Source organism: Hermetia illucens, chromosome 4, assembly GCF_905115235.1.
Source record: "Hermetia illucens chromosome 4, iHerIll2.2.curated.20191125, whole genome shotgun sequence".
Taxonomy (NCBI): Eukaryota; Metazoa; Arthropoda; class Insecta; order Diptera; family Stratiomyidae; genus Hermetia; species Hermetia illucens.
In genome coordinates, this window is record NC_051852.1 from 145,268 (window position 1) to 171,367 (window position 26,100).

At 35.3% G+C, this 26,100-nt stretch overlaps 1 protein-coding gene across 5 annotated transcripts in view; it reads right to left on the reverse strand.

Moving 5' to 3' along the window:
* Positions 1–26,100, reverse strand: part of LOC119654731 (furin-like protease 2) — an 85,048-nt gene that overhangs the window by 23,269 nt on the left and 35,679 nt on the right. For 3 of the 5 annotated variants that reach the window (XM_038060259.1, XM_038060263.1, XM_038060260.1), the window contains exons 3-4: positions 9,715–10,696; positions 1,300–1,404 (exon numbers count right to left, since the gene is read on the reverse strand). In XM_038060259.1, coding sequence (XP_037916187.1) covers positions 1,300–1,404; positions 9,715–10,356 — 747 coding nt within the window. In that variant the 5' untranslated portion in view covers positions 10,357–10,696. Of the gene's footprint in view, positions 1–1,299; positions 1,405–9,714; positions 10,697–10,821; positions 10,905–26,100 lie in introns of those variants that run through there. The other 2 variants (XM_038060262.1, XM_038060261.1) reach the window with 2 other exon arrangements.

Consider the following 26,100-nt stretch of genomic DNA (forward strand, 5'->3'; position numbering starts at 1 on the left):
ACAGTCAATTAGTAGAATTTTCTTTGGCCAGATATAAGTATGTAGGGTATTTCGGAAACTAGACACCATAAAGTGGCATCTTTGTGATTTTTTCCATATCTTTCGGAGAATGGTTCTATGAGGAAAATGACCATTTTTAGCCCCCGCACTCCCGCCCTTTGCATCAAATGCCAGAAAGTACTAACCCAGGCCTTTCATTTGATATTCTACATAACTATATTCCCCCTTTAAACTACACGTAGAAAGACGTTACGGCATGCATGGGACTTCATAGTTCCCACTAAATTTCATGTCAATAGGAGTAATCGTTTCTGAGAAAATGCACACAGTAAACTGATTTTATTAAGGCTTCGTTGCACACAAAACCTTAAAAGGCAGTATGTTGAAAAGTACGTAAGTTTCCAATTCTTGCTAACGATACCTCAGCAAAATAATCTAGTCTGAAATGATCCGAATTGAGATGAAATACTAAAAAATCATTTCAACATTCTTTGCTTGCTTTATAAGTGCATATACATATTTCTTGCTTTACTGTAGTATCTGGATTCTAGCAGATTGATCTCTCACCAGTAGCTATTTCAGCTCCTACGTCCTTAGTTCTCCATATTGCATCTTTTATTTTTTGTTTGATACATGCCTGTTGATGATGGTACTCTGTAGGAGGCATTGTGAGCAACATTGCACTCGCCCGTAATTATAACCCTATTTCGATTCAGGTACTAATTCACAGCTAAGTCGACTGGACTGGAGTCAGGATACAAACCCGTCTCCCAACAGTGAGATTTTAATCGCGCCCTTCCGCTACGACAGCTTACCGCTCTAACCATTGAGCCCTCCGGACACTTAATGTATGGTTAGCAAATTAAGTTCTAAAAAATGTTGAGACACTTTATAGAAGTTTTTGCAACTTAATTATAGATATAAATTTTTAGCATGATCCTCAATTGGGTGGCAAATTATGGTAACGCAGAAACTCAAACTTCCAATTTGCGACTAGGAATTATTTTGGGAGATATCGCAATCAGCATAGAAGAAAAACATCAATAAAACTTTTACATTTTTATTGGAAGGGATGAAAGTTAAGCCTAACATGTCTGAATAAGTAATTGGATTTTCCTGCAAACTTTCGCAGGAATTTTAAATATTTTCTTCCCTTAATCCGCAGAGTATATAAGTATATTAATCGAAGAGACGGATAAAGAATAGAATAACGAAGGCGACTACAATCCAATTAAACAGAAAAAAGTTTCAAGAAAACGTTTTTAGAGAAATCTAGTGGAAAAATGCAAGAAAACTTACCTCAGGTTCGGAATTTAAGGCGTTGTGGTGAGTATCACTTCTGCTCAACGAACGCTTTGATACATGATTGTGGTGGAGAAGGTAGTAGCCTTTCAAACTTCCGATCTGTAATTAAAAGATGAATAAAAATTTAGATTTCAAATTAAGAGAACTTTTAACATTATTAGATATGAACATATGACTTTTTCCTTATTGTTTTATAAGTCTTCAATTGAATTAATTACATTAAAGTTGACCATTTTAAGCACCTCCGTTCTACTTTAATTTCATAACAAATTATTTTCAAGGGGCCTCAGAATTCAGAACTGAAATTCATTTTCACATAGAGCAGTTGAGAGTATTTATGTAATTTTACACTGAACGCTATATTTGAATGGAATGCCACCGAAATGTAATTTCACTAATGGAAATCTAATTAATGTTTTATTTCACACTGCTATTTTCACGAACTTGCCCTATCTATTTCGATTTAAACCGTTGGGTGGAAGTGCGCCTGCCGCAATGGGAAGTGACAATATGTTTCCATTTTTGTTTAGCAGTCCAACATGCATTATGCCCTTGATACGCTAACTTATTTTCAATCGGAATGTTTAAACCACAATACAATTCAGCTTTAACATATTGTATTGTATTTTTCTATATAAAATTTTAATTTATAGTAGCTGCAATATCTCATAAATATTTTATGTAAATATATTGTCGTTCGCAGGGGGTCGATTGCAGATGTTATATGATATAATTTGAATGCAAAACAAGTGCGAAGGACCTCACCTACATTTTTCCTTCTCATTTTTTCCCAGCAATTTAAATACCTCGGGTCAACGCTATCCGCCAATGGAGAATTGCATTATGAAATTGCTTCACGCATTAACGCAACCTGGATGAAGTGGCGTTCCACAGCTGGTGTTCTTTGTGATCGACGGACCAACGAACGTCTCAAATCTAAAATTTACCTACCTAAAATTTAAATATCGTCTGTCCTGTCGCCCTCTATAGTTCTGAGTGTTGGCCGACTATAAAAGACAATAAACGAAGTCTTGCGGTAATGGAGACGAAGATGTTGCGTTGGTCTAGTGGCGTGACAGACTTTGATCACATCCGAAATGAGGATATCCGCGATCGTTATGGGGTTGCACCGATCGTGGAAAAATTGCGAGACAGGCGTCTTCAATGGTATGGTCACGCGATTCACGTTAACGAGAATTCACTTGCCAAGATTGGTCTGAACATCGAAGTCGATGGTAAACGACCAAAAGACAGGCTGAGACAAAGGTGACTTGATACGCTGGATCGGAATTTAAAAGCCTTGAGATTGCATCCAGATCAGGCATTTGATAGAATCAAATGGCGAAAGCGATCACGACGCCGCTTGTTAATGGGACAAAGGTTGAAGAAAAAGAGGAAATAAAGCTACTTAACATTTATAGATGAAATATACCAGTTCTTATATAAACAGAACTCCTTGAAGTTTCGGGGAAGTACATTTTGGGAACTACGGAGTTCGCAGGCTTTAGCGAAACTGATGACATTCTCCAGAGGCAGAGAGTGTGCAGATTCTCCATTGAAGAAAACTTTGCCAAGATGTCTGAGGTCTGAGGAGGCCGGGCAGCTGCATAAAAAGTGCAGGGTCGTCTCCTCCTCCTCCTAACATTGGCCGCATATAGCCGAAACCACTAGCCCAATCTTTTCCATATGGTAGTTTAAGGAGCAGTATTCCGTCAAAAGCCCCGTTTTGATGTCCCACTTCTTAAGGGACAACAAAAATGCCGCTCTAGTGGCCCTAGGGTCTTTTGACAAGGATTTTCGCTGTCGGCAAGAGTCCAAATTTCTTCACTCGGTTGCGTGAATCCTTGCAATTTCACCCTTCAGAGTAGACTTGACAGTAGATGGTCGGATTCCAAGAGTTGGTTCTGGCCCCACCATTGTGGATCTAGATCCTCGGCGAGCCAGTCTGTCAGCCTCCTCATTACCAGCGATGTTAGACTGCTCCGGCACCCACATTAGGAATGTTTCGTTCAATAGGCCAAGTTTCATCAGCAGCTGATGTCAACTACACACCAACTAGCTTGATATGTCGTTGCTATTTAGTGCTGATAATGCCGCTCGACTGTTGAAACAGATTCGAATCGTGCGACCCCTCCATTTTTGTCGCAAACATTCTTCTGCTGCCAATGAAATGGCATATATCTCCGCCTGGAATATGGTCGTCATTTTCCCGAGGGGTCAGGCCAGTTCTATAATCGGATTCCCCGAGAACACCCCTGCGCCCGATCCGCCATCCATGACTGACCCGTCGGTGAAAATTATTAAGTCAGTAATCTGAAAAGACTCATGGCCATTTGTCGACCATTCTTCTCTTTCGGTGATTACGACAGTGTATGTCCTTTCAAAGACGAATCTGGAAACCATATGATCGGGTCGAGACAGCTAACTGGTCCGCGACAAATGTGGTTAATTCATTGGCGTGTTGATGTGTCGATGACACTTAGATGGTTTTCTTGTCAATGACTTCCCCCATGTGACAAGCCATAAAAATTGTGCGCGGTCGAAAATGCGCAGTGATTTTTCTCTGCTGTAAAATTTCGAACAATACGCTGAGAGTTGAATCTCCTTTATACAGTCTACTTGACTAGGACGAATTTCTATCAGGAAAGACATCATAGATTGGCAGTATTATATTAAAGTGAAACAGTCGTTCACTAAAAGTAGTTTGCATAAGAAAATTAAAGAAGTAGGTTTTCGTGACTGTAAGCTTCAGTTTCTCGATTTGTTCTATTTATCAAACCAATTTAATAAAATACAACAAATGCACCATATTTTTCCAAAACTGGCTCTGTTTTCGAAAGTATTCTTTCCACCAGGAACAGAAGTATTATATAACAAAATACGATACTTCAGAAATCTACTCCTTCGTATAAATATATAGATAAACCCATGTTTTCTTCTTGTATTTGTAAGTTAATTTGCGTAGCGTTATCTTTACTGCCTCAGTGAAAAGCTATGGCCATTAATGGATTACTTCTTTATTTACTCTACCTTACTTCAGAAGCTTTGCAATTATCGATATCCAGCTGAGTAGCAATTTGGCCTTCGAATCAACTTCTTTATCAACACAGATGAACTTTCTCGCCCACAGCCACGTATTACATAGCAGAATATAATTCTGATATTTACGCATCAAAAGTTTATCAAACGGAACATTAGGCATAGGTTATTCATGGTGTAATCTAAAAAGTTACACTCTTACTGATTCACTAATCTTACTGATGGCTTAAGTATTTGTGCTTTGGCTCTAATTATAAGACATTGCTTTCCCCAAGCAACAGGATAGGAAAAATTTACTTGGATATATTGAAGACAGAACAAAAATAAGTTTTGAGTTACACTTAATTACATCCTCAGAAGGACAACGTCAACAAACTCCCTGAGAAGTTTTCTCATGCGAAAAATTTTCCCCTTCTTTACTCAAATCCCTTTTATTGCTGATCAAATATGAACGGTTTGGTCCATCGGAAAATTCTCTATTTTACTCCACTATGCTTATTTGGCGGATAGCAAATTATATATATTGAATATTAGTAAAAATTACATCTGAATAGTATTGTTAACAAGTTTATTGGGCTCGCTTGCTCGCCTTACAATCTCTAACATATATCACCTATGGAATTTAGGATCTAAGATGTGAAACATGCTTATTGCGTGTAGTGGGTGCCATAAATGAACCGAGTTGGAGAAGATTTAAATTTCTGGATTTATTACAGATGAACGAATAGACAATGGGAGAGTAAAATTTCTATTGCTTCTTGTGTCTATGTACACCGTATCGCTTTTATGTTCAAATAGTATTGACTATTTATCCATATCCAACAAAGATGATATGAGGGAAGCAGGCATGGGTACTACATAATTGTTAACAAGAAAGTGGAGCATGAAGCGAACAGAGATAATATGATACAACACCTGTTTTCGCATGACTTCAATAATTACGTACAATATAATGTCTGAAGGAGACAATCAGATGGGAATAGGGAAATAGTTAAATTGTAAGCCGTAGGTCGGCCGCAACGAGGGAAGAAGGTTTGTTTGTCAAATCCATTTTTTGCTACCAAATAAGGTTTTATGGGAGGTGAATATTGACAGTTGGAAAACAGCGTACAATTTTGTGGCATTTGCTTCCTTACTATTCAGTGAAGTTAAAAATGAAGTAGTAATCGAGGGCAGTTAGGGGACGGTCTGTGTTATTAATATGCTAGTGCAATTAGATTCGGCAATTGTTTGATACTACCAAGCATTTAACAGTTTAGTTGAGAATTATTTCTAAACATCAGTAAATTGCGAAGAGTTTTCACTTTTTGTCAGCAATTTATTTTTGAAATATTAACAGGACTGTGATTGTAACGTAGTGCTGCTAACATGTTAATTTCTCATGATAATGCTAATTAGTTGACATCAAACTCTCACCGATAATTTGCGTACAAAATTGTACTCCATGAATGTTTTGACAGAACAGTGTTGCTCTACTTGGGGCCTTGTTGACAATTCCTATTTAAATCATTCTGTTGTTATGCCAACAACTATAGAGTTAGAGCTATTTCCTATGGGGGCAACTTTAAATCAGAGCACTAATATCAATATGTTAAATTATTTTTACATGTAAACATAGTTTGTGTTGCATAGAATTAAAGATTAATCACAAATATTCAAGTTTTAGTTTGGTATAGATTAAGATAAATATACACAATTTTGTTGTTTATTAATATTTTCCCCAATATCTGTCATAGGCATCTCATTTCCGCTCTCCATCCTATTTTTATGTTATCATCACGATGGAAATTCAACCAATTCTTATGTATGATATCATATCAATATAATAATAATTTGAAATCAAGCCAGTTAGTCAATGCTGAAACTTCTTCCTAAACAGTTGCTGTTAATTCAGGGATAATTGCCGGTAACACTGAGTAAACGATACTCGTACGTTTCGATTCTCTTGTATGGTTTGTGACCAATGCTGCTCCGGTCGTGTCAAGTAGCGTAGATTGAGTATGATATAATATCACGGTGGCAATGGAGAAGGCAATTATTTAATGGGGTTGTCTCCTAATTATACAATATGTGGGAGGCTGGATGTGCCGGAGCATTTGTGTAACGTTGATAGAAGGAAAGAAGGAATAAGCTCTTGATAAGATTCACAAAAAGTGAGGGGTAATAAGACAAAAAAAAATTAGATGAATTTTACGGCTTTTTAATGAGGACAATACAATATCTTTTCGTTTCCTATTGTCTTATTTTGATCTGTATTTAATGCTTCTATTAAACACATTCATCAGCCGATTTCGACCCTGTTTCTGATTTTGGAATATTTATTAGATATGATTTACTCTGAATATCCCAGAAGCGAATGTTTCATTGTTTGTTTTGTAAAGCAATGTAATTCGTCAGTATCATTCATTCCTTTAGATTAACAGATTGATGGATTCAGTGGATTGTGGACCATCTGTGACAGTGTCTCCCGTAAAACTGTTGAATGTCTCTAATTCTTCAATATTCTTTGATTTTGTGTGATATCTCGAAGAGATTTTATTAAGGAATTTAAATAATTTAAAATCATAACTTCACAGCCCGCAAAGCCACTTCTGATCGAAAAATTATGCTTTGACATCAATAAATATATAAAGTCTGTTTTTTTTTGTATTATGGAATCGTACTAAGCGAAATATTTATGATAATATTCTTTCATTTCTCGTTTTGAATAATTGCGACTAGATGTAAAGACCGTTCATTGCCTCTACATTGCTTAGAGTGTGCAGAAACAGGTGCAAAAACAAACGAGTATTTTGACGAAATTTCGAAGGTCACTGTTTGGTTAGCAGAAGAAAAAAACATTTGAAAAATTGCTATACCATAAATAAATTCGGAAATTAAACACTGAATTATTTCTGCCTCAAGGTCAAAGAACATAATTCTGATTTTCTGGTCATATTCACAAGAACTAAGATTAAATCTAATTATCTTTTAATAACTTTGACCTTATGAATTTAAACATTGTTTTATTTTGAAGTGCTCTCACTTTTAGTTTTCATTTGCTCTTAAACATAAATCATTTGAAAGGCATTTAATTATAGACAATTTGCAAGACATCATCATCGATTCTTTTAAACGACTCAAACTGTAACCCAACAAAAAAATATTTCAAGGTAAGTGAGATATGTTCCACCATATTGATCCGGTTTTTTACCTCAACCGCGATGGCAAAAAATGTTACTTGTAAAACCTCTAACTCATTCATTTCAAAACTATTTAATACAAGGATATTGTTAAGATAGGAGATAATAGGATACGTGAAATATTGGGTTTTTCATATCTGTTCCAGTTCATTACCGAGTTAAGCACATCTTTATGCAAGTCAAGATATAATTTATCTATGTATTTAAAATGTTAGTTTTTTCACTCCCTATTCACTTTTATGTGGATTAATTTGAACAAAGCTTCTATCATTTTATGGTTGATCGAGGACTGCTTGAATTTCATTTTCTGTAAAGTCAGCGTAATACCATTTGCTTTGGTTCTGCAAATTATTAAGAGGGCGTTCGATAATTATTACATTACGAAAATAAATACATTCTTAAACGTTTTCTCACTTGCTGCCACAAGTCCCACTTTTCCATCGGACAATTTTCATCCATAGAGGGTATTAGGACAATTTAACCATTATTTGTATCCAAAGAAAATTTGTTTTTAATTAAACGTGAAAAATTGTCATAATAAAAACGAAAAATCAGCCACCCTGAAAATTTATTCTCAAACTAAGTACCGCGGGATACATATATATATAATATAGCCCCTAAGACGAAAAGATTACAGTATCGGAAGTAGAGCGTTAAGAGGGAAAGAATTTTTTTCGAGTAAAGGAAAATTCCGCACTAATCTTAAACCAACTAATGAAATAAAGGCCTGTTTTAGATTAATGATTCGTTGCTGCCCTGTTTCCACCCCTTATCCAATACTTAGAAATTCAGCAAGATGTCAAATTTGTTAAATTGGGCTATCCTTTAAAATGCTGCCAAAACGATAGGATAGACGGGGATACTCAGGAGTAGCTGGAGGCATTATAGGAGTTTGAACTCAAATGGAATTTGATTTATTATCCCTAGTCTTTCCGTTTTAGATAGTGCACTTTTCCGCTTCGGATATGCGAAGAATTTGGAAAACTGTTTTAAAAATGAAGCATCGATTTATTGAACGGATATGTTGCCAAAGCAAATTGGTGCAATTTTCAAGATTTCTTGTAAAATGAACATTTTATACTAACCAAAAAATTTAAGGTTACTCGGAAGTAATAAAGATTACGCGGTTCATTTTAGCACAGCATTGACTCCACATATAAATAAGTGGGTGTATGTTATAGTTTCATTAATATATAAGTTGGATTGAAATGCATCAGCATTCAGCAAAAAAGCTTATGGACAATAACAGATATGATTGTCTTCTTTTATGGCAGTTCAATTGCAAGACCTTCGCCTTCCAAAGCGTTAGTTTTCCTTCCCACGGCTGTACTTGATGATTCGAGAAATTGTTTCATTTGTCCTCTAATATTTTTCTTACTTGAATTTGCCTAATCAATGTACAGTGAGAGTTTAATTTCCTTGTATCATTAGAGAAATGCATGTAAAAACAGTTGCGGAAATATAGCAAAGCAGAAGGAAATTGAAAAAAAAATTTTCTTTACTTGACAGAGTGTGAGTAACGACCAAGAATTCCAGGTATAAAACTTTAGTAAAAGCTGATTACTTATCTAACCTTTTCTCCTTTCATGACGAAAAAGAGATACCATAAATAAAAATTAAAAAGGATACTATCTGCAGAAAGGTAGAAACCTCTAGAAGAATTTAGATGGAAATCTTCGTGAACAACTTTTGAACATCCTAATATCCCGAGACTTTTAATAGGCGACCAACCAAGTTGGGATTTATTTGGAAGCCAAGCAACTTAATTAGGTTCTAAGATTTTCAAGAATAGAGATTGGGCGATGAAACGCTGTTGTTGCTGCTTTACTATACTGCAGTTGAAAATCAAGATGTAAACTACATTGCAAACAGTGCAACTTGGTAGCCAATTTCAGGCTCCGCTCACAAGGTACAACATTTTTTGACAGACGTGCAACTTGCAACTTGGTTGGCAATCAGACTGCCCGTCTCCCATCATTTATGTGAGCACTCCTTCAACAAAGGTTCAGATTAAATTTAAACAAACAATGCAACACATTTGAATTACCTAGAGGCAAACTGGTTGCTGGATGATATGAAGCGTTTAGAATGATTCTATCTTTTTTTAATTCAAGAATAAAACTGGATAATGTCAGATTCATATCTATGTACATAATAACTTCAAGGAAAATAATTTGCCATCACTTACCTGTCCCATATTTACAAATCCATGTTTCGATGCGATGCTATCAGCTACATCTTGGCCAGCCGGTATATAGACAGCAAATTCATTTAAATAAATTGCAGGCTTACGTATACTATTCGTGTTGATTTTTACTGTACTATTAGAGTAGCGCTTAACACTATTACTTTCGATATTATAATTTTCGTCATTTAAGTTCACATCACTGAATGTCACGTCATGAAAATTATTCACATCAAGAACGTGTGGTTTGTTTAAAAATTCGTTGTTATCTTTGTTGCTGTTACTTATGTTTTCACTTTCGGGCATAACACTGTGCAGTGTTACCACATTCTCAGCAACGTCAATATTGTTGGAATTATTTCCAGCGCACTGCACAACTTCCACATATTGGTAACTGACAAATAATATTACGAATAAAAAAATACTATACAATTTATTAAAATCCCCTAGGAACCATCTTTTCTCGCCTCGTGGTTTAGTCCGGAAGTTATTAATGAAGATTTTATCTTGACACGTGGTCGACATTTTTTTTGCTGATGTGCCTGCAGATGCTGATGATAGCGATAATTGTTCTCGTACTGCTTTTCTTGCTGATTTGTTATTACATCCAAAGTCATGTCGTTTCGTACAGTTCCGTAAATTCATTATCAAGCCTTGGGGGTTAATAATTTAAATGAATCTGATAAGTCGACTCCGGCAGGTAGAATTCACTAAGTCGGGATGTACTTCGAAATTACAGCCAATGACGTTAGGATTTTTTTTGAAACGGACTTCCCCCTAACAAACATACGTATTATTTTTAAGTTACGTCAAGTAGGAATACACCCGTCAATTTGTTGCATTTGTTCCTTATAACGCGTTTCTTAAAAGGATTTGATCGGCATTGCTTTAGTGGGAACTTAACCGGGAGCCTGCACGCCACGCAACGGTCACTTTTATCGTCGCCTCGAAATCGAGCAACGCACTGACTGAAAACAATTTCAACCTGAAATGAACGAGAAAATACGAAAAACGTTATTTTATTTTCGGAACTACCGCATGGAAAGAAAAACTAGTATGATCACTCTGGAATACAATATCTTAAACTTATCGTATTAACGATATACATACATACATAGATATGAAGCTTCTGTTTCACATCTTGTTGCTTATCAAGCCGTTTTAAGACTGGTCGGAATCGTAAAAGAAAGCTTGGAAACACTAACGATCCGGTTTTCATCGTTACTTAATCGGCATTCAAGCTAGACATTTGATACGAACATATTTACCATATTATTTTGTTTTTTATTCGTATATATCCGCGTGCTATTGGATTGTGATGCGGTAACATATCGCAAATAATAATGAATCGACTCAGCTGCAGCACAAACTTTTTCTTTGTAGTTGTATGGGTGTTAGACAATAGGTTGGCTTTGGGATTAAATTAATTCATTTTGCACATTCGTTAAGTATCTGCAATTTTCTAACACATTGGATGTGAACATTTTCCAACATCTGTTTCAGCCGTGGCTGTGACTAAGACATTACTGGGAATATAAATTGTTATATAAATGAGCAGACATGCAAACAAAATCCACCTTTCTTGGCAATTAGAAATAATTCTTCTTGTATTACACGCATATGTTTGCTTAGTTCCAAAAAAATAACCCAGCAAATTCTTTCAACGGGTTATTAAGGACTAGAGTACATGATTCACTATTGGCCAAAAAATGCTCCAGTCTCATTTCCAATACGAAGGGGTGCGATAATTCGTGATAGAAGCAGGGTAGGTTTAGTCATGAACACGTGGGCTGCGAATACCTTTACATGCAATCAGTAGCACGAGTTTACGTTAAGTTTAAGAGGGCCTTCTCTTACATGTGAAAGGGGTTGCAGTATTTTTATCAGAATATGGTCATATCGGATATCTATTAAAAGCCCTCAATCAGTTCAAAGTTCTTGACATAAAAGATACCTTTTATAATCGAAGCGTTCAGCTTCTGCTTTCTCGACTTGTTATCGATTTGAACGAGGAGTTATATTAGAATTTTACTATTCAATTTGTTACTGTACTTGTACTTTGCTTATATCTACATACGAATATGTGTATAGAAAGATCGCAGGAGTATTTAAAAATGTAATTTCAAATTCAAATTTCTAAAATAGCTAAAATAAAGCATAAAATGATAACTTTACATTTGAGAATTTCGTTTGCAATAATCGTCATATTTATTTCAAGAGAATATCCTTCTAATGTACGCTGGAAACAATCCGACACTATAATATGCAAAAGTAATTTTCCTGTAGACATTTTTCCGAAACAGATAACTTAGCGTGTAGGAGTAGCAACTTAGCTTGTAGATATATGTTGAAAAACGACGACATTTTCCACATATGCTTGCTACTTTCTACTAGATGAAAAAAGTGCACTGCATTTTATATTTACAAAAGGGAGCGGATAAAATGGAACTATACTACTAGTGCTAAAAACATTCTTCATAGTTTTCATTTTCCCTAGGCCCCAGTAACTGAACAGAATAGAAAAAATCCCGCACATCGTGACCTATATATACTTGAGCGTTAGCTTTACAGTAAAATGAGGACGTGAAAGAAAAGCTTCTTCACTCCCCACGTCTATATCCCACACACAATATCTCGTAAGTACGTGTGGTGCATGTGCATCTAGCCTTACCAGTAGATTTTGGGGAATGCAATTTACAGTGCTAGCAGCATAACCAGCAACAAAACTTTCTCGAAATATTCTTTCTTTCCCGATATTTAGTAGCAGTGTATGAGTGCTGAGCAAAGCGCAGTAGAAATATGTATGCGACGACTTTCATAATAGTCAAGTGGAAGGGTAATTTCTCTACTACAGGCTACGGTGCTACATGAAATGTCCTTTTATATGTTGTGTGTTGTTGGTGAATTGTAAGCTTTAAATGCTACACTGCATTTCGCTTTTTACTTGGTGTCTGTATTGCTTTACTAAAGGTCTCTAGAAGCTGCTCAACTGTTAAATTTACTTAATACGCCTCGAGCCTTCTTTGTAATCAGCGTAATTGTCATGAAATGCTCTAGTGAAATTTTAATTCCTTTCTCCCCCATAAACATTTCATCCCAACGTCCTACAATTTCCGTTTTGCCGTCATTGGGGTTTAGGGAGGAGTATATCATAATCGTTTTTAAGGTTTTTAGTTACAGGCAGTTTCGTAAAGTGCTGTTTTAAGATAAAATAGAAGTTGGGGTGGAAAGCACATCGAAAAATTATTTGAAAAAAGGCACATTCACATACTCATAGAGCATATAAAAACGGGTGTGATGTATTTTACTCTTTATTGCATACGCCGTTTCATCATTGTGAAGGTGCCAATATATATCGAACCTGCAAACTTGTTTTTTTAGCTAAACTTTGCTCTCATTTGTGTGCACCGTTGACTGTAAGAGTGTTAACTATTTCTTGTATAAGCAGTATACCATCGCGTTTATTCAATTTCCTACAATTTATATCGACGCCATTGCCATTATGATATGCGTGCAGAAAGGAAATTCCGCGAAAAAGGCAACCTAAACTCAGCAAAAATATTGCCTGCAGTTAGACCCGACAAAATGGAGTACTTGCAGGTAGTGACCAAATATTCAAAACTACTTTAGACAAACCTGACATTTTAAATAAAAGACATGACGAACATAGATGTAAAGGAGAAAAATATAATAAAAACAAAATAACAAATGATCGGGGAATTATAATTGGTAAACAAATAGGCCACAGCGGCACTTGCAAGAGTGCGAAATATTTCTACATACTGAGACACTTATGATACATATATGCCTTATCTCCGAGGACTTTATGAAAATTTTTTTATGCATAACAGAAAAAATTTGGAAAATATTTGTATATCAACAAGCGTCAATTATTCCACCTTGTGTTCAGATTTCCTCTTGATCTTGCAATCGACGAAGTTATACTTCAATAAGAAATAAAAAAATTAAGAGTAAGGGGTAAGGGGACGAGAAATAAACAAATCAGAATACTGGAAGAGGCGTGCTTTGGGTATAAAGTTTTTGTGTTCATCTTACTTGAGAAACTTTCTAATTCGGTGGAAAAATAGCATGTTTTTAAGATTTTTTTTGCGGATTCAGAAAGTGCCAGCTTATTTGGTAAATTTTTATATAATAATCAAACAATCAAACAATATTTCCCGAAATTTCTATTACAAAAAATTTAAAATTTAACGAGTGTTGGTGAATTTCCGGAAGCACTTGGGAAAAAGTTTGTTTTGCTGTGTACACGATATCTGGCGACAGAATCATCTGAAACACATTTCAAATTTTTGTATCACTTGGAAGCCAACATTTTAAACAAATTTAAACTTAGTAAATATTAAACAAAACAAAAGAAAATACTCCCAGGGATACTTGGAGAATTAAGTGAAGAAGCATTGTGCTCAATTTTAAAACGATTGGTACAGTAGTATATGTGTTATGGCGTATACGGACTTCAAAAATAGCAAGTTTCAGAAAAGCGATTTAAAAAACACTCATTTAGGGGCAGCATCATGTTTTTTTCAGATTTTTTCTGGTGGGTACTTTCTAAAAATGGCTCGTAATTCAAGTGACCCCTTCAATACCCACTCACTCCCCCGTTTCGCAACCGGCTTCAAAACTAATACCTGATCCGGAAAGTACTAACCGAGACCCTTCATCTGATACCACATAATACATGAGTATATTCGGTGAAAAAAAAAACCCCTAAAATTCATTATTAAATAATCTATTTCATGGCACACGCGGGCGTTCACCGTTGCCACCTTTCCAGCAAATTTCATGTCAAAAAGTGTAACCATTTATCAGAAAAGTGGGCGTGGCAGAAGACAGCAAACCGATTTAAATAAGGTTTTGTTTTCAACAAAACTAAATGTTTCCATGCGTCCCGCCGTCCATACACTTTATATTGTGATGATGTCATATAAACCTCAGTGTGCAATAAATTCAAATGAAATACAAAACTTTTACCTTTTATAACTTTGTTAATAATATGGTAGATTTTTTGAAACTTCCCAGAATTATGCCCTATATTATCCACGTATAGTAGTGCCATATTTAGTAATTCCAGAATGAACTTGAGGGGGTTTTCGTTCCATTCATTCATTCGATGCCACACATGACCATATTCTGTGAAAAAACAATGTGTATCCGTGTTTTCCATGTATGGGGAGCCCCGTCTAGACTGAACGGAAAATGGCACCTCTTGTAAAGGGTTCACAGAACACACGTTCTCATCAAATTTCGAGACAGTAAGTTCAGTTTTTCGGAGTAAATCGGGTGTGACAGACATACAGACCGATATTGAATCAATTTTAATAACCTTCATAACCTTAAAAAGACGTTATTTTAGCAAAATTTTCGTTATAGCAATATCAGCTGCTCCATACCGTTTATTTTAAATTTCCAACATTGTCGCGTTGTCTTGTCTTATATTTTAAACATTCCATGGGTTTTACCTTGGGTACATTATGTTACAATGTGTGCGATAGACTATTGTCTAACATCGTTTTAGCAGAGTGCTACTCGTTTCGAATAAATTATGTAAAAGGAAGTTATTATACACTTTTCAGCCTACACCCGCCTGTTCTTCCCAGAACATTAAGTGTCTTTTAGCTTTAAGCATAATATCACCGACCAAATGGCCATTATTATTACTTGTATAACGTTTCGCTTAACAGCACTTATTACTTATTTTGGACTCAAGCAAGCTTTATGCGGAGCTGTCCATAACCAGAAACCACTGATAAATTTACATTTTAAAAAAAGTTGAGAATTTATTGGAAAAACGTTGAATTTGGATATTGGACAAAAAAGATACATGTATCTATATGTTTCTTGATTACATATGAAATTAAAATATAAAAGAATGTAAGATTCTGTAGTAATCGATAGATTCTTGGAAAGTTCATTCATTTAAATTTTATGCGCAAAATGTGATGTAAATGAATGATGAAGGTTATTTCGTAGTATTGATACTACAAAAACTTGTTTAAATTCGTGCTTAGCAAAACTATTCAACTAAACTATCACATTTTGGGCTGGACAACATTTAGGAACTCTTAATCGCAATCTTGCGAGTACTTTTTTCGCGCAGCAGAAGTAGAAGTTTGATGAAAATTAAGGCTTTGGGAGTGAGGATGATAAAATCAATGTGAAATATGTATGTATCTGTATATGAATTTATATGAATACAATTTACGCAATTGAAAATGGCCTGAGTCTTAGCTTATATGGATTACGAAATGAAAAATAATCACCTATTCATATATTTCATTTCAAACGATGGATACGAGCATCTCCAGGGCATTGAATGCGACCTCATTGCGTACCAAACTTCTTGAAAAATTAACAACGTTGGTCAGATATCAAATATTTTTATAAAAGGTTGTGAAAATGGAATTGAATACCTATTATCGCTCACAAATCCATGTACTGTCAACTTCATTTCCATGAAAACTATTAACAGAATGATTTCTTCAATATAATGAAAATTACAGAGCCTATAGTTCGATCAAAGCTTTTCCAATCCCGACCTCCTCATTTTCTCAACTTTATCCTCTTGTCTAACCAATTTTTGCTTTCGCGTCCCGACCGACGAGTTACAAGCCAATCTTTTGAAATTGTCAAAATATCCAGGAGGTGTACTGTGCAACGAGCGATGGGTTCAGTGAGAGATTAGGAGGGAGATTTTTCATATAAGGAGGTAGCCTATGGTGGTGGTCATCGTCATTCCCGCTTTTCTTATCGAAATTTAGACTCGCTTTCGTTTAAGTGTGGTAGTTACGTCATTTCCCTCCTAAAGTACAGTCCTTTGTCAATAGGACCGCGAACGTTGCGAGAAGTTTGAAAAGCGGGCATGCTATAAAATCCAGTGAAGCTTAAACGCAGCTGTACGGCGTACGATCCGTCGTTTAGCCAAGAGTTTCATGTTGTCTCCCTAAATTCCCCACTTCTGTATGTTTTTACTTTGCCCATTATCTTCTCATCTATTTTGCACAAAGAAGGTTGGGATGATTGTTAAGTTGAGGCGTTTTTGTCGATAGAAAACCATGGTATAAAATGTAGAGATATTATGGTAAAAGTAACACTATATACGAGTATGTATATGCACAGTGTGTTGTATTAAATGCTGGAAACTTCATTGATGGATTATTCATTCTATTGTAGTTCATCGAATCAATACAGGAAATGTTTATCGTTTTGAATATTGGTGAAATTGGTGAATATTTCATTGAAATGCTTTAATGTCCACTCTTTATTCGGACAACCTCTAAAATAATCTGAATAAATACTTAGCTAGGATTTAGATGAATTAAATATTAATTAATGAAAACTCAATACTTAGAATGCTCAGTAAGTCCAGTAAGTTGAATGCAATGGCTTCTAGCGTTTTATCCAAAATAGAACCGTATAAAATAAAAGTTGGATTACTGTCTGTCTGTTATACGTAATTTATCCGGCAAAGTGGTACCTACTGGCATGAAATTTGATAAAGATGTTGAAACTATCAAATTCCACGCAGGAAAATTGCGTCTTTTTATGTTGGGTGTTTCGACTTAACAAAAGGGTAGAAAAGCTGAGACCAGAGATTGGTCGCATAACACAAGCACATTTTGGAAATCCATCACCAAGGGAGCATAGATAACTTGGGGTCATCAATGATCCGCCATCGCTTAAATTGTCGAGGTGATAAAGATGAGATTTATGGTATGTTCTAGTCGCATCGGCAGCTATCAAAAAAGTTTTCAGTGAAAGACTTCAGAAAACCAAAGAAAATTTTCTAATATAATTTCAAACAGAATAGCAGCCTCAATCTTGATCAGCCAGCAGACTTTTAGTGAAGCGTTTGCAGTTAAACCAACCACTGCAATTTGGAAGCAGCGTGACTCACATACACCCAGGGGTTCATGCGAGGCCTTCCCCGAAATTATCACGCCGGATATTTCTGAAAATTATATTGAAGTAACCTTTCGAAGGCGCAGGGAGTTGGTAAGATGCACAATTTCTGGCTAAGACGAACTTATCCGAAGTTTTTCGCTACTTAGAACTTAAAACACTTTTTCCGAAAACAACATATTTTGACTGATATTTGACCGACTAATATGACTTTTTCGGCACTACGTAGGATTCTTTCTTGATATATGATTGATAATATGTAAAAAACAAAAAAAAATTCACTTGTTTCACTACTCTTTTCTCACTACTTTAGTATTTTAACCAATCTAATCTATAAAGTTCTAGCCTTATATATGCGGAGATTATAATAACTTACTACTCCAATTTGTTCTTTTGATTGATTTTTATTTTCTACCTTCCTCCAGAGATATTAGAATCATAACGTATATATATTTATTATCTTTCAACGAGTATTTTTTTTAGAATTTCTGGTATTTTTAGGCATGGGAAAGTAAAATGGAATGTTCTAAAATTCTCAACAATAATTCTGCGTATCGTCTGTACAATATGTTAGGCTATCGACAGGAACCATTCATAAGGCTGTAGGCGATGTCAGCGTTTGTCCTACGAAGATTTGGCAATTGCTTTCATAAGTGCTGGAGTTCACAAATAATGTGTCGTATGAGAAAAATAGCCTAAAGCGCTTGACTACATATTTTGTCCGTTAGAAGCCTGGGCATGTCCCAAAAATTGAGTCAATAATAAAACTTTAAATGATGAATTCGAGCATATCCCATAGCTGGTCATCATTTCTATAGATACAAAGTCTCAAATGAAATGTTTATAGAAAAAATGAAGCAAATACACCAAATAGCTAGGGAGATGTTCTTTATTTCCAAATAAGACATGTATAAAGTAAATAAGGAAAGTGAAAATTCGGAATGTAGTTTTCATTAGAACTTTGACGCACATAGAGATTTATTTTTCAATGTTAATTTGATCAAAGCATATTCAGTACAAAATGTTCCTGATGCAAAATAGCATCCGAATAGCTTCAATGTATGGTACAACCAACTTTCTCAGATACCATCTAATTTCCTTCGTTAACATTATTCGGTTTTGTATTACTTTGAAAATTGACGCACTTCACAGTATATGCCCGCTTTAAGGAGGCGACTATGGTATCAGGTTGGTACAAAGTTATCTATCATTACCGCTAGCATGCCTGTTAATGATTTTGTCGTCGATATAGGAGAACGCTCGTAGGGTCGTTTTATGTTCAATGGTGTTTTCATGTCCCTCTTTCATTTACTTTGCAAAAGGCTCAGTGTTGGAAGCGTGGCGTCACTTAGATGTTCTCTGAGTTGTTATCCAAAGTATTAGATTTCTGTAGAATCTGGCATTTGCTTCCTAGTTGCTTGGTAAACGTGATTCCCACACTCCGCACAATTCCTTTTCACTCTCTTTCAAAACAGGACTATGATAGCAGGATGTGCTAATGTTATGAAATATCATCTACCTTAAATAACAACCTTTTACCACGATGATGTGCATAAGAATGTTACTAGTGTTGATGATATACAACTTTGAATTAATCGCTAGCTACGAACAATTCAATTTGCGAAATATATCAGTAACTAAAGCGAATTCTTGATACAAAAACTTCCAAGTTATGTAGTAACAAGTGGCCGCGAACATATGTATATTTTGGGAATAATTTGCGGTGGTCCTTGTAAAGTTTTCTTTTCCCACAACTAAATATAATAAACTCCCAATAGAGTGCGGTTGTTGAAAAGGGTTCATTTTATATCCACCAGTCGTGATGTGTTAAACCCTTTTCCTCAAGTTTATTTTTAAGGATGTAAGGTAACAAAATCTCAGAATAAGTGTCTAAATGGGGCAAAAGGAAACCCCAGTGTCTTACACATATTACGTCGAAACAGACGTCGTAAACTTTCGCCCATTTCTGATGTAATTCAAATCATAATCTAATGGAAATTGAATGAAAACAATATATTACATGCATGTTCAGATTGTAGGGTGTAGTTACGTAGATTACGCCGAACAAGAGTCAATCAAAACAACGAGTAATTATAATAAACGTAAAATTTCCATTTTTCACAAATTGTGGTTTCTTTCATTCATATGAAAGGAGGACCCTTTGGAGAACATATATTGAACCGTACGCAAGAAAATATTGATCAATACAAAAGTGTTTTTATCTTTGGTATGAGTCATGTCGCACCATGAAGGGATGCCAAATATAAAGATAGGTTTTTTTCCTTATCCTGTAAAGATTTTTATTTTTTCCCGCATACAATCGTTTCGGAGACCACGTGCCTCCTTCCTCAGTGCTAGTACCTAATGTATGCGTTGCGAGCGATGGCGAGCGTCACGCCCTCGTACTCCGATACCGTACGAGATTCCATAAAGTTCAGCGTAGTGTGTTCGATAACAAAACGAAATTTGTTATTGCGCTGATCAGGGAAACGGAAACAGCGAATCGCAATGATTTAAAAACTGTACACCCCATCACGAAGAACTAAGAGGGATGTTAAAGTTCCACCCTTCATCAGCGATGACGAGAAGCTGAACAGATGGAAGAAACATTTTACCACGGTTCTTAATTGTATCACATCCTATAAAGTTCAGTCTCTAGTGGATGAAATGGCTAGTCGCCGCAACCTACGGGTACAGATCGCCTCTCCAAACAGAAAAGAAATCATAGCGGCCTCCCCGCAAAGTTATTCATCCCTGCACCTGCAGTTTCTGCACATCCACTACTTCTACTCGTATGGAAATTGTGGGAAACCGAAACTTTTCCCAGAGAATAGAAAAAGAGGATGATCATTAGAATCCAAAGGAGGACACTCACCCTGAGTGTGACAATCCTCTCCCCTGTCTGCCGACGTGAAGATAATACCTAAAATAATCCAATAATGCATCAAGGAACACCTGGAAAATTTGATTGACAGACAGTAGGTTATTTTCCACTCCGGATCCTCCTGCATTGACCATATCATCTGCTCATCACCTCCCTTCACCGATATCGATCTATTCATTTTCATTGATATCTAGAAGACTTTCGACAGCGTATCTGGCTTGTTCTGGCATATTTGTAAGTTTAAAGTACCGTTATAACAATGCATATTGAAATTTAGATAAAAAATTGATTTGAAATTTCTAGAAAGTTGAATTGAAAAAAATATCCATTTATAAGAAAGTTTATGTAGTTTCCGATAATGGTATCAAATCTGGGATTAAAGGATTGAAGGAGTGGGAAATTGTGTGTCAAACAAAAAAATTGTTTTTTTTCATAATATCGTCACTTGATTAAAGGAAGTCTATTTTTGTTAAGTATTATCTTAACTTGAGACATTTGGAGAATTTGCCCAACGCATTCAAATAGAACATTATTTAGTTAACTTGCATTCAGAGCAATTATTCTCACTGAAGTCCTTAAATTTTTTTTTCACTTTTTTACCCTAACGAATCGAGTTTCTCATGCCTTCTAGCCTATTGACTGTTTTCTTTTTCGGGTCCTTTATATTATCATGGTATTCTCCCAGCAAACTGTAATTCATATGCATATTTAAAATCATATTTCATCTCGGGCACTTTAATTTCATTCTCCATGTTACGGTTGCCGATAATGGCGCTTCGGCTCTTAGGCAGTGCTCCAAAAGCTTTCCAGGTTTGGTGTTGTACCGACAGGTTACCGCAAGGTATGCTATGCAGGACGGTACATATTTCTGATATGACTGCAGGAAATTTATGACTATAATTTGTAATACGAAGGGAATTTCACACTCAGGTAGGGTGATGTAGTAATGTTTGATGGCGACAGACGCGTTACTCACTTCCAATAAATTGGCCAAAGTGTGACCTTTATTTTTCCTTAACAAAAATAATCTTACGACAGGTTATTTTGAAATACCGTAAATATGTATCTGCATGGAGATAATTGTTCTATCTATACAGAATCAACAAAATCCTAGAAGCAGATGAAAGCCGATGAAGTAATGAAGAGCAATATTAGACTCAGGTGCAATGCCCCTAATTTTACTTTAAAACGCCCTAATTCCTAGAATCCTAAACAGATCTTAATTCCACTTTCACAGTATCTTCTCAAAACTATATTTCATTGTTTATCATACCGACAGTCTGCCGCAGTGTCCGAGCTCAAACAGGAAATCTTCGCAAAGTGAATGGTAACAGAGATTGAAGAGTCCCGCAATAGTGTTTCGTCAATGTCAGAGCGAATTTTTAATGTGATTCAGAATAATGGTGCAGTAATAAATTGTTAGAAATAAAAAAATATTAAAAGCAAAAATTATTTCTTTTAAATTTTTGAAGTGCATCTACAGGAAATACACACTCAATTTGGCAGTTTTCTTAAACAAACCTCACGATAAATTGACTAACAAAGGTAAACTCCGCAATCGATATGGTACACAATGAAATACAATTATATACTCTGAAAGTCAAAGTTATAGCAATTGAAAATTATCAGTTTTAAATAAAATGCTGACATGATAATTAACAAAAATAATTGACATATGAGTGAAATTCTAAGGTCCCATATAGGCAGAAGTCACTCTCCCCAGTTATTTTTTGTATCTGCACACTTGCTAATAATGTTGATTATTATCGACCAAGTGTACTTTCTAGAGCAAATTATTTGTGTGTTATTTGTATTTTCAACTATGCACAAGGATCCTCACATAAAGAAATGCAAAACTCTCCATGTCTGAAGCGTCCAGCTCTCGGTTTCCCGACCTGTTTCGTACTTATTGTGACAGTAATTGTGTTCAATTATAATTTCTAAGGAAAAATTTACTTTGTTAAAAGAAAAACCACCCCGTAAAAAAGTATACGTGCTGCAATTTTTGTATTACTCTACTTTAACTTAAAAGTATTAAATCTACTATAAGCATACATAATAACAACAAACAGAAAGAAGATGAAATGCATAAATTGGAGTGGGAAACAAGGAAGCCTTTGAAGCTTCGTTCCATACTGGATAAGACACAATTTTCAAATATTCTAGTTGAATGAAACAGAATAAAAAACGAAACCAATTATGAACATATTATTGTACACTATTAAGTGGAGAACTGCTTGCTAAGATTTATGCAATGCTTCGTTACTTTCCTTTTCATTTTCTCTATCGATGTGAAAGAATGGAATGTATTAAGAGGTTAACTGTTGAAAGCTACGACACCATTCGGTAGATCCGTTCACATGTGTTCATACCAACGTTAATATCTATTCAACGTAGGACTATTTAGTCCCAACAACTTTCATTCATTGGATGTACAAAAGCTATTTGGATAAACATGGCTCCCTAATGTTCAAATAATCGTTGTGCGAGACATACTCAAATGCCTAAGCCAAATGTTAATTGAAATATGTCCTTTTTTGCTCTATAATTTATTGCTTCTATTTACATTAGAATTCAATGCGAAATGAACATATTTTCTTTGGTAATTTTTATTCTGACAGCAACAGCATATGTTCCCTAGTCACTCCTGTTCACCTAAATAAATTTATTTGATTTCCCAAAAGCAAAAATAACGAGAAAATAAATGAAAAGCTAACAAGGCAAGAAAGAAAATTCCCAAAATGACCAAGTAGAGCAAGAAAACCTGTAAGGTAAATTGCGATAAATCGACCTTATGCTGGTCACCTACCATTCAGTCACGATAGCGGCAAGGACAATCCCAACAAGCCAAAGAATGTAACACTCCGTGCTGCCTCTTCAGGGTTTTGCATTAAACTTATAACTCAACACACAAGAAACTTTGTAATTGTTGATACGTAGAATGTTAGTAGGGCTGTTTCCAACGTTAAAATACCTTATGTAAATGAAGGGGTATAAATTTTGAATAGTCAACCCGATACAAATACGGTATCTTTTATGATTGTTCTAGTGGAACATATTTGCCGATAATACTTCAAAATAGAGCAATATTTTTTTGGAAAATAGTATGAATGTTCAGTTTATTTATGAAATTTTTTGCTTTAGTTGCTTTGCCACTTTACTAAATTTAATACAAAACCCTGAATTGATATATCTTTTTCTCATTTTATTTCCGAGTTGAAACGTATTGTACATTTCGTCGAAGCAGCTTGAACGTTCGCAGACGTGGTGTTCTTTCCATTCAATGATAAATGACGCCTTACCAAGTTGAACTCGGCTGTCAGGTAAGAGTACTTTTGATGGATTACCTTTCACCTCCATTTGTTGTCAATCTGAGGAGAAGCTTTGGTCACTGATGGTGCCTGGAATTTGTATTTTCATTTAGTGCATTTCGGAATGTTACGTTATTCGCTGCAATATTTTGCAGTAAATATGAACATAACAAAAAAAAAGCATCAAAGTCATCTTCATTGCTCAATGATAAAATTTTAGGCGTATTATTTATTAACATATGCGGTACATACGGAGGTTTCTATGGAAATTACTAGTGCATTTTGCTTGCAAAATAGGTCGTATAAAAGCACATAAAATTCAGATATCCCATAATTCGCTACTATCCTTGAATATTTTAATGCCCGCAGATTCTTTTTTGTAGAAATTTAAGCTTACCTATGTACATATGTATGAGTATATTTTTTTAATTTGATTTATTCAAATATTATAATTTGAAAGATTCTAAAGATCAATTATCGTTTCCCATAAAAATAAAATTCAGAATTCCAGTTTGCCGTTACACCAAGAAAAACAAATTAATTCAGGGGCACTTCAAATAACTTATTCTCAATTTCAACATCGGCAACCAATGGCTGAAAACATTAATGCTAATCTGACCTGAACATAGATTTGATACTTTGCGGAAATTGCTTGAAATTTTTCTAAAGCTCCTACAATTTATTTTCGTTACCTTTATGGGAGCAAAAGCAAAAAAGTATGTGAAGAAGGATAGCGAAAATCAATGTTCTGTCGTACGAATGAGCCTGGAGTAGATCAAGTCTTTTCTGCAAACAAATCTTTGTTTCTTTCTATGGAATCCTTTGCATAATATCAAGAAGTATCCAAAGTTTAATCCTTAAAAAAGTTCACATTGAATCTACGAGAATTTTGTAGCTAAAATCTAACGTAGGAATCTGTAGATAAAACGACAAAAGGTCAGCCTGGACAAATCAAGAATAATGATGGCCTGTGAGAGTTAGTCGATCCTTTCTACATTTATAGTTGATAGATACAAGTAGAAATGAAGATAAATTCACTCACGTAGATTTATTTCGATCAGGACAAAAAAAAACAATACGAGACAGATAGGCGAGGGCAAATAGGGTGACTCGAGTAGAATTGAAAATACTGAAAATTTGACTGAGATATATTTCATAAGACTGAAAAAGCTCCCTGATAATTCGTGCGAAAGGAAATGCCGGACTTAAATTCAAGAGAAAGGGAATGAAAAAACGAAATAGCTGAGGATAAGCGTCCATGCCAAATATTCAACAACAGGCTTGCTCCGAATGAAATTCAATAAAACTTTTTTAATTTTAGGAATGATTTCTGTGTTCTTCAGACATTTTATAGCAAATCTTATGGCCCATGTAGGGTAATGCGGGAGTGGTGGAATTGATGAGAAGTATGCCTTCATTGAAATGTGATATTTACACTATATCGATAGCATGTTAAGGTTCTGCTAAGAAGGTTGAGTTGGATTATTGCAAGCTTTCTTTTAAGAAATTATAACCACTTTTTTTCATGCTCCTTTAATTCAAATTTCAAATGCGTTATTACCTCAACTCCCTATAGCTTGTAAATTTGTTCAGAAATAATTTCATAGCGTAGCGTGAACACTCAAAAATTGTCGGATGGTTAATCCGGAAGCAAGAAGTATAGGCAACTGTGCGACTAAGAGGATACCCTCAAGACATAAAACTTACTTTCGTCGAAAATGGAAATGTTTGTTCCTAAAATGTCCAAGCTTCATTATAAATATAATTTCGACTACTATAATCAAAGTAAAGTAAGACAGGGAAACTTTCGTTACATCTGAAATATTGGGAAAGATAGGATAGGGACTTCTAATTGAGTTCGTATGAAGAAGATTTAATATATGGTAAATACAATCTCTTTTGAATTTAATCTTTCACTGGAGATATATGTGTGTATTGATACAGTTGCAATAAAAATTTAGCTATGAGTGTGTCTCTTGCAATGTCATTTCTAATCGTATGTTTTGTATATTGAAATTGTTAATAGCAATATCAAGCCTTTCTCCGCGGACAGCTGATATCCAAACCTACCCAGCATCAAAATCTCCTCTATTTGAGTTACTTATTTAAGAAGTCCCCCTCCCCCCTGATCCCCTAAACCGAATTCAGACGACAGTAGATCCAATTGCCAAAGAAATAATGGTAGGACGTTTTCTTTTGTTTGAAGCAAAACTTGCCTGTCTCACGTTCGGTTTACTATTGTCACGAAATTTGATGAGAACGTGTAGTTTTTGA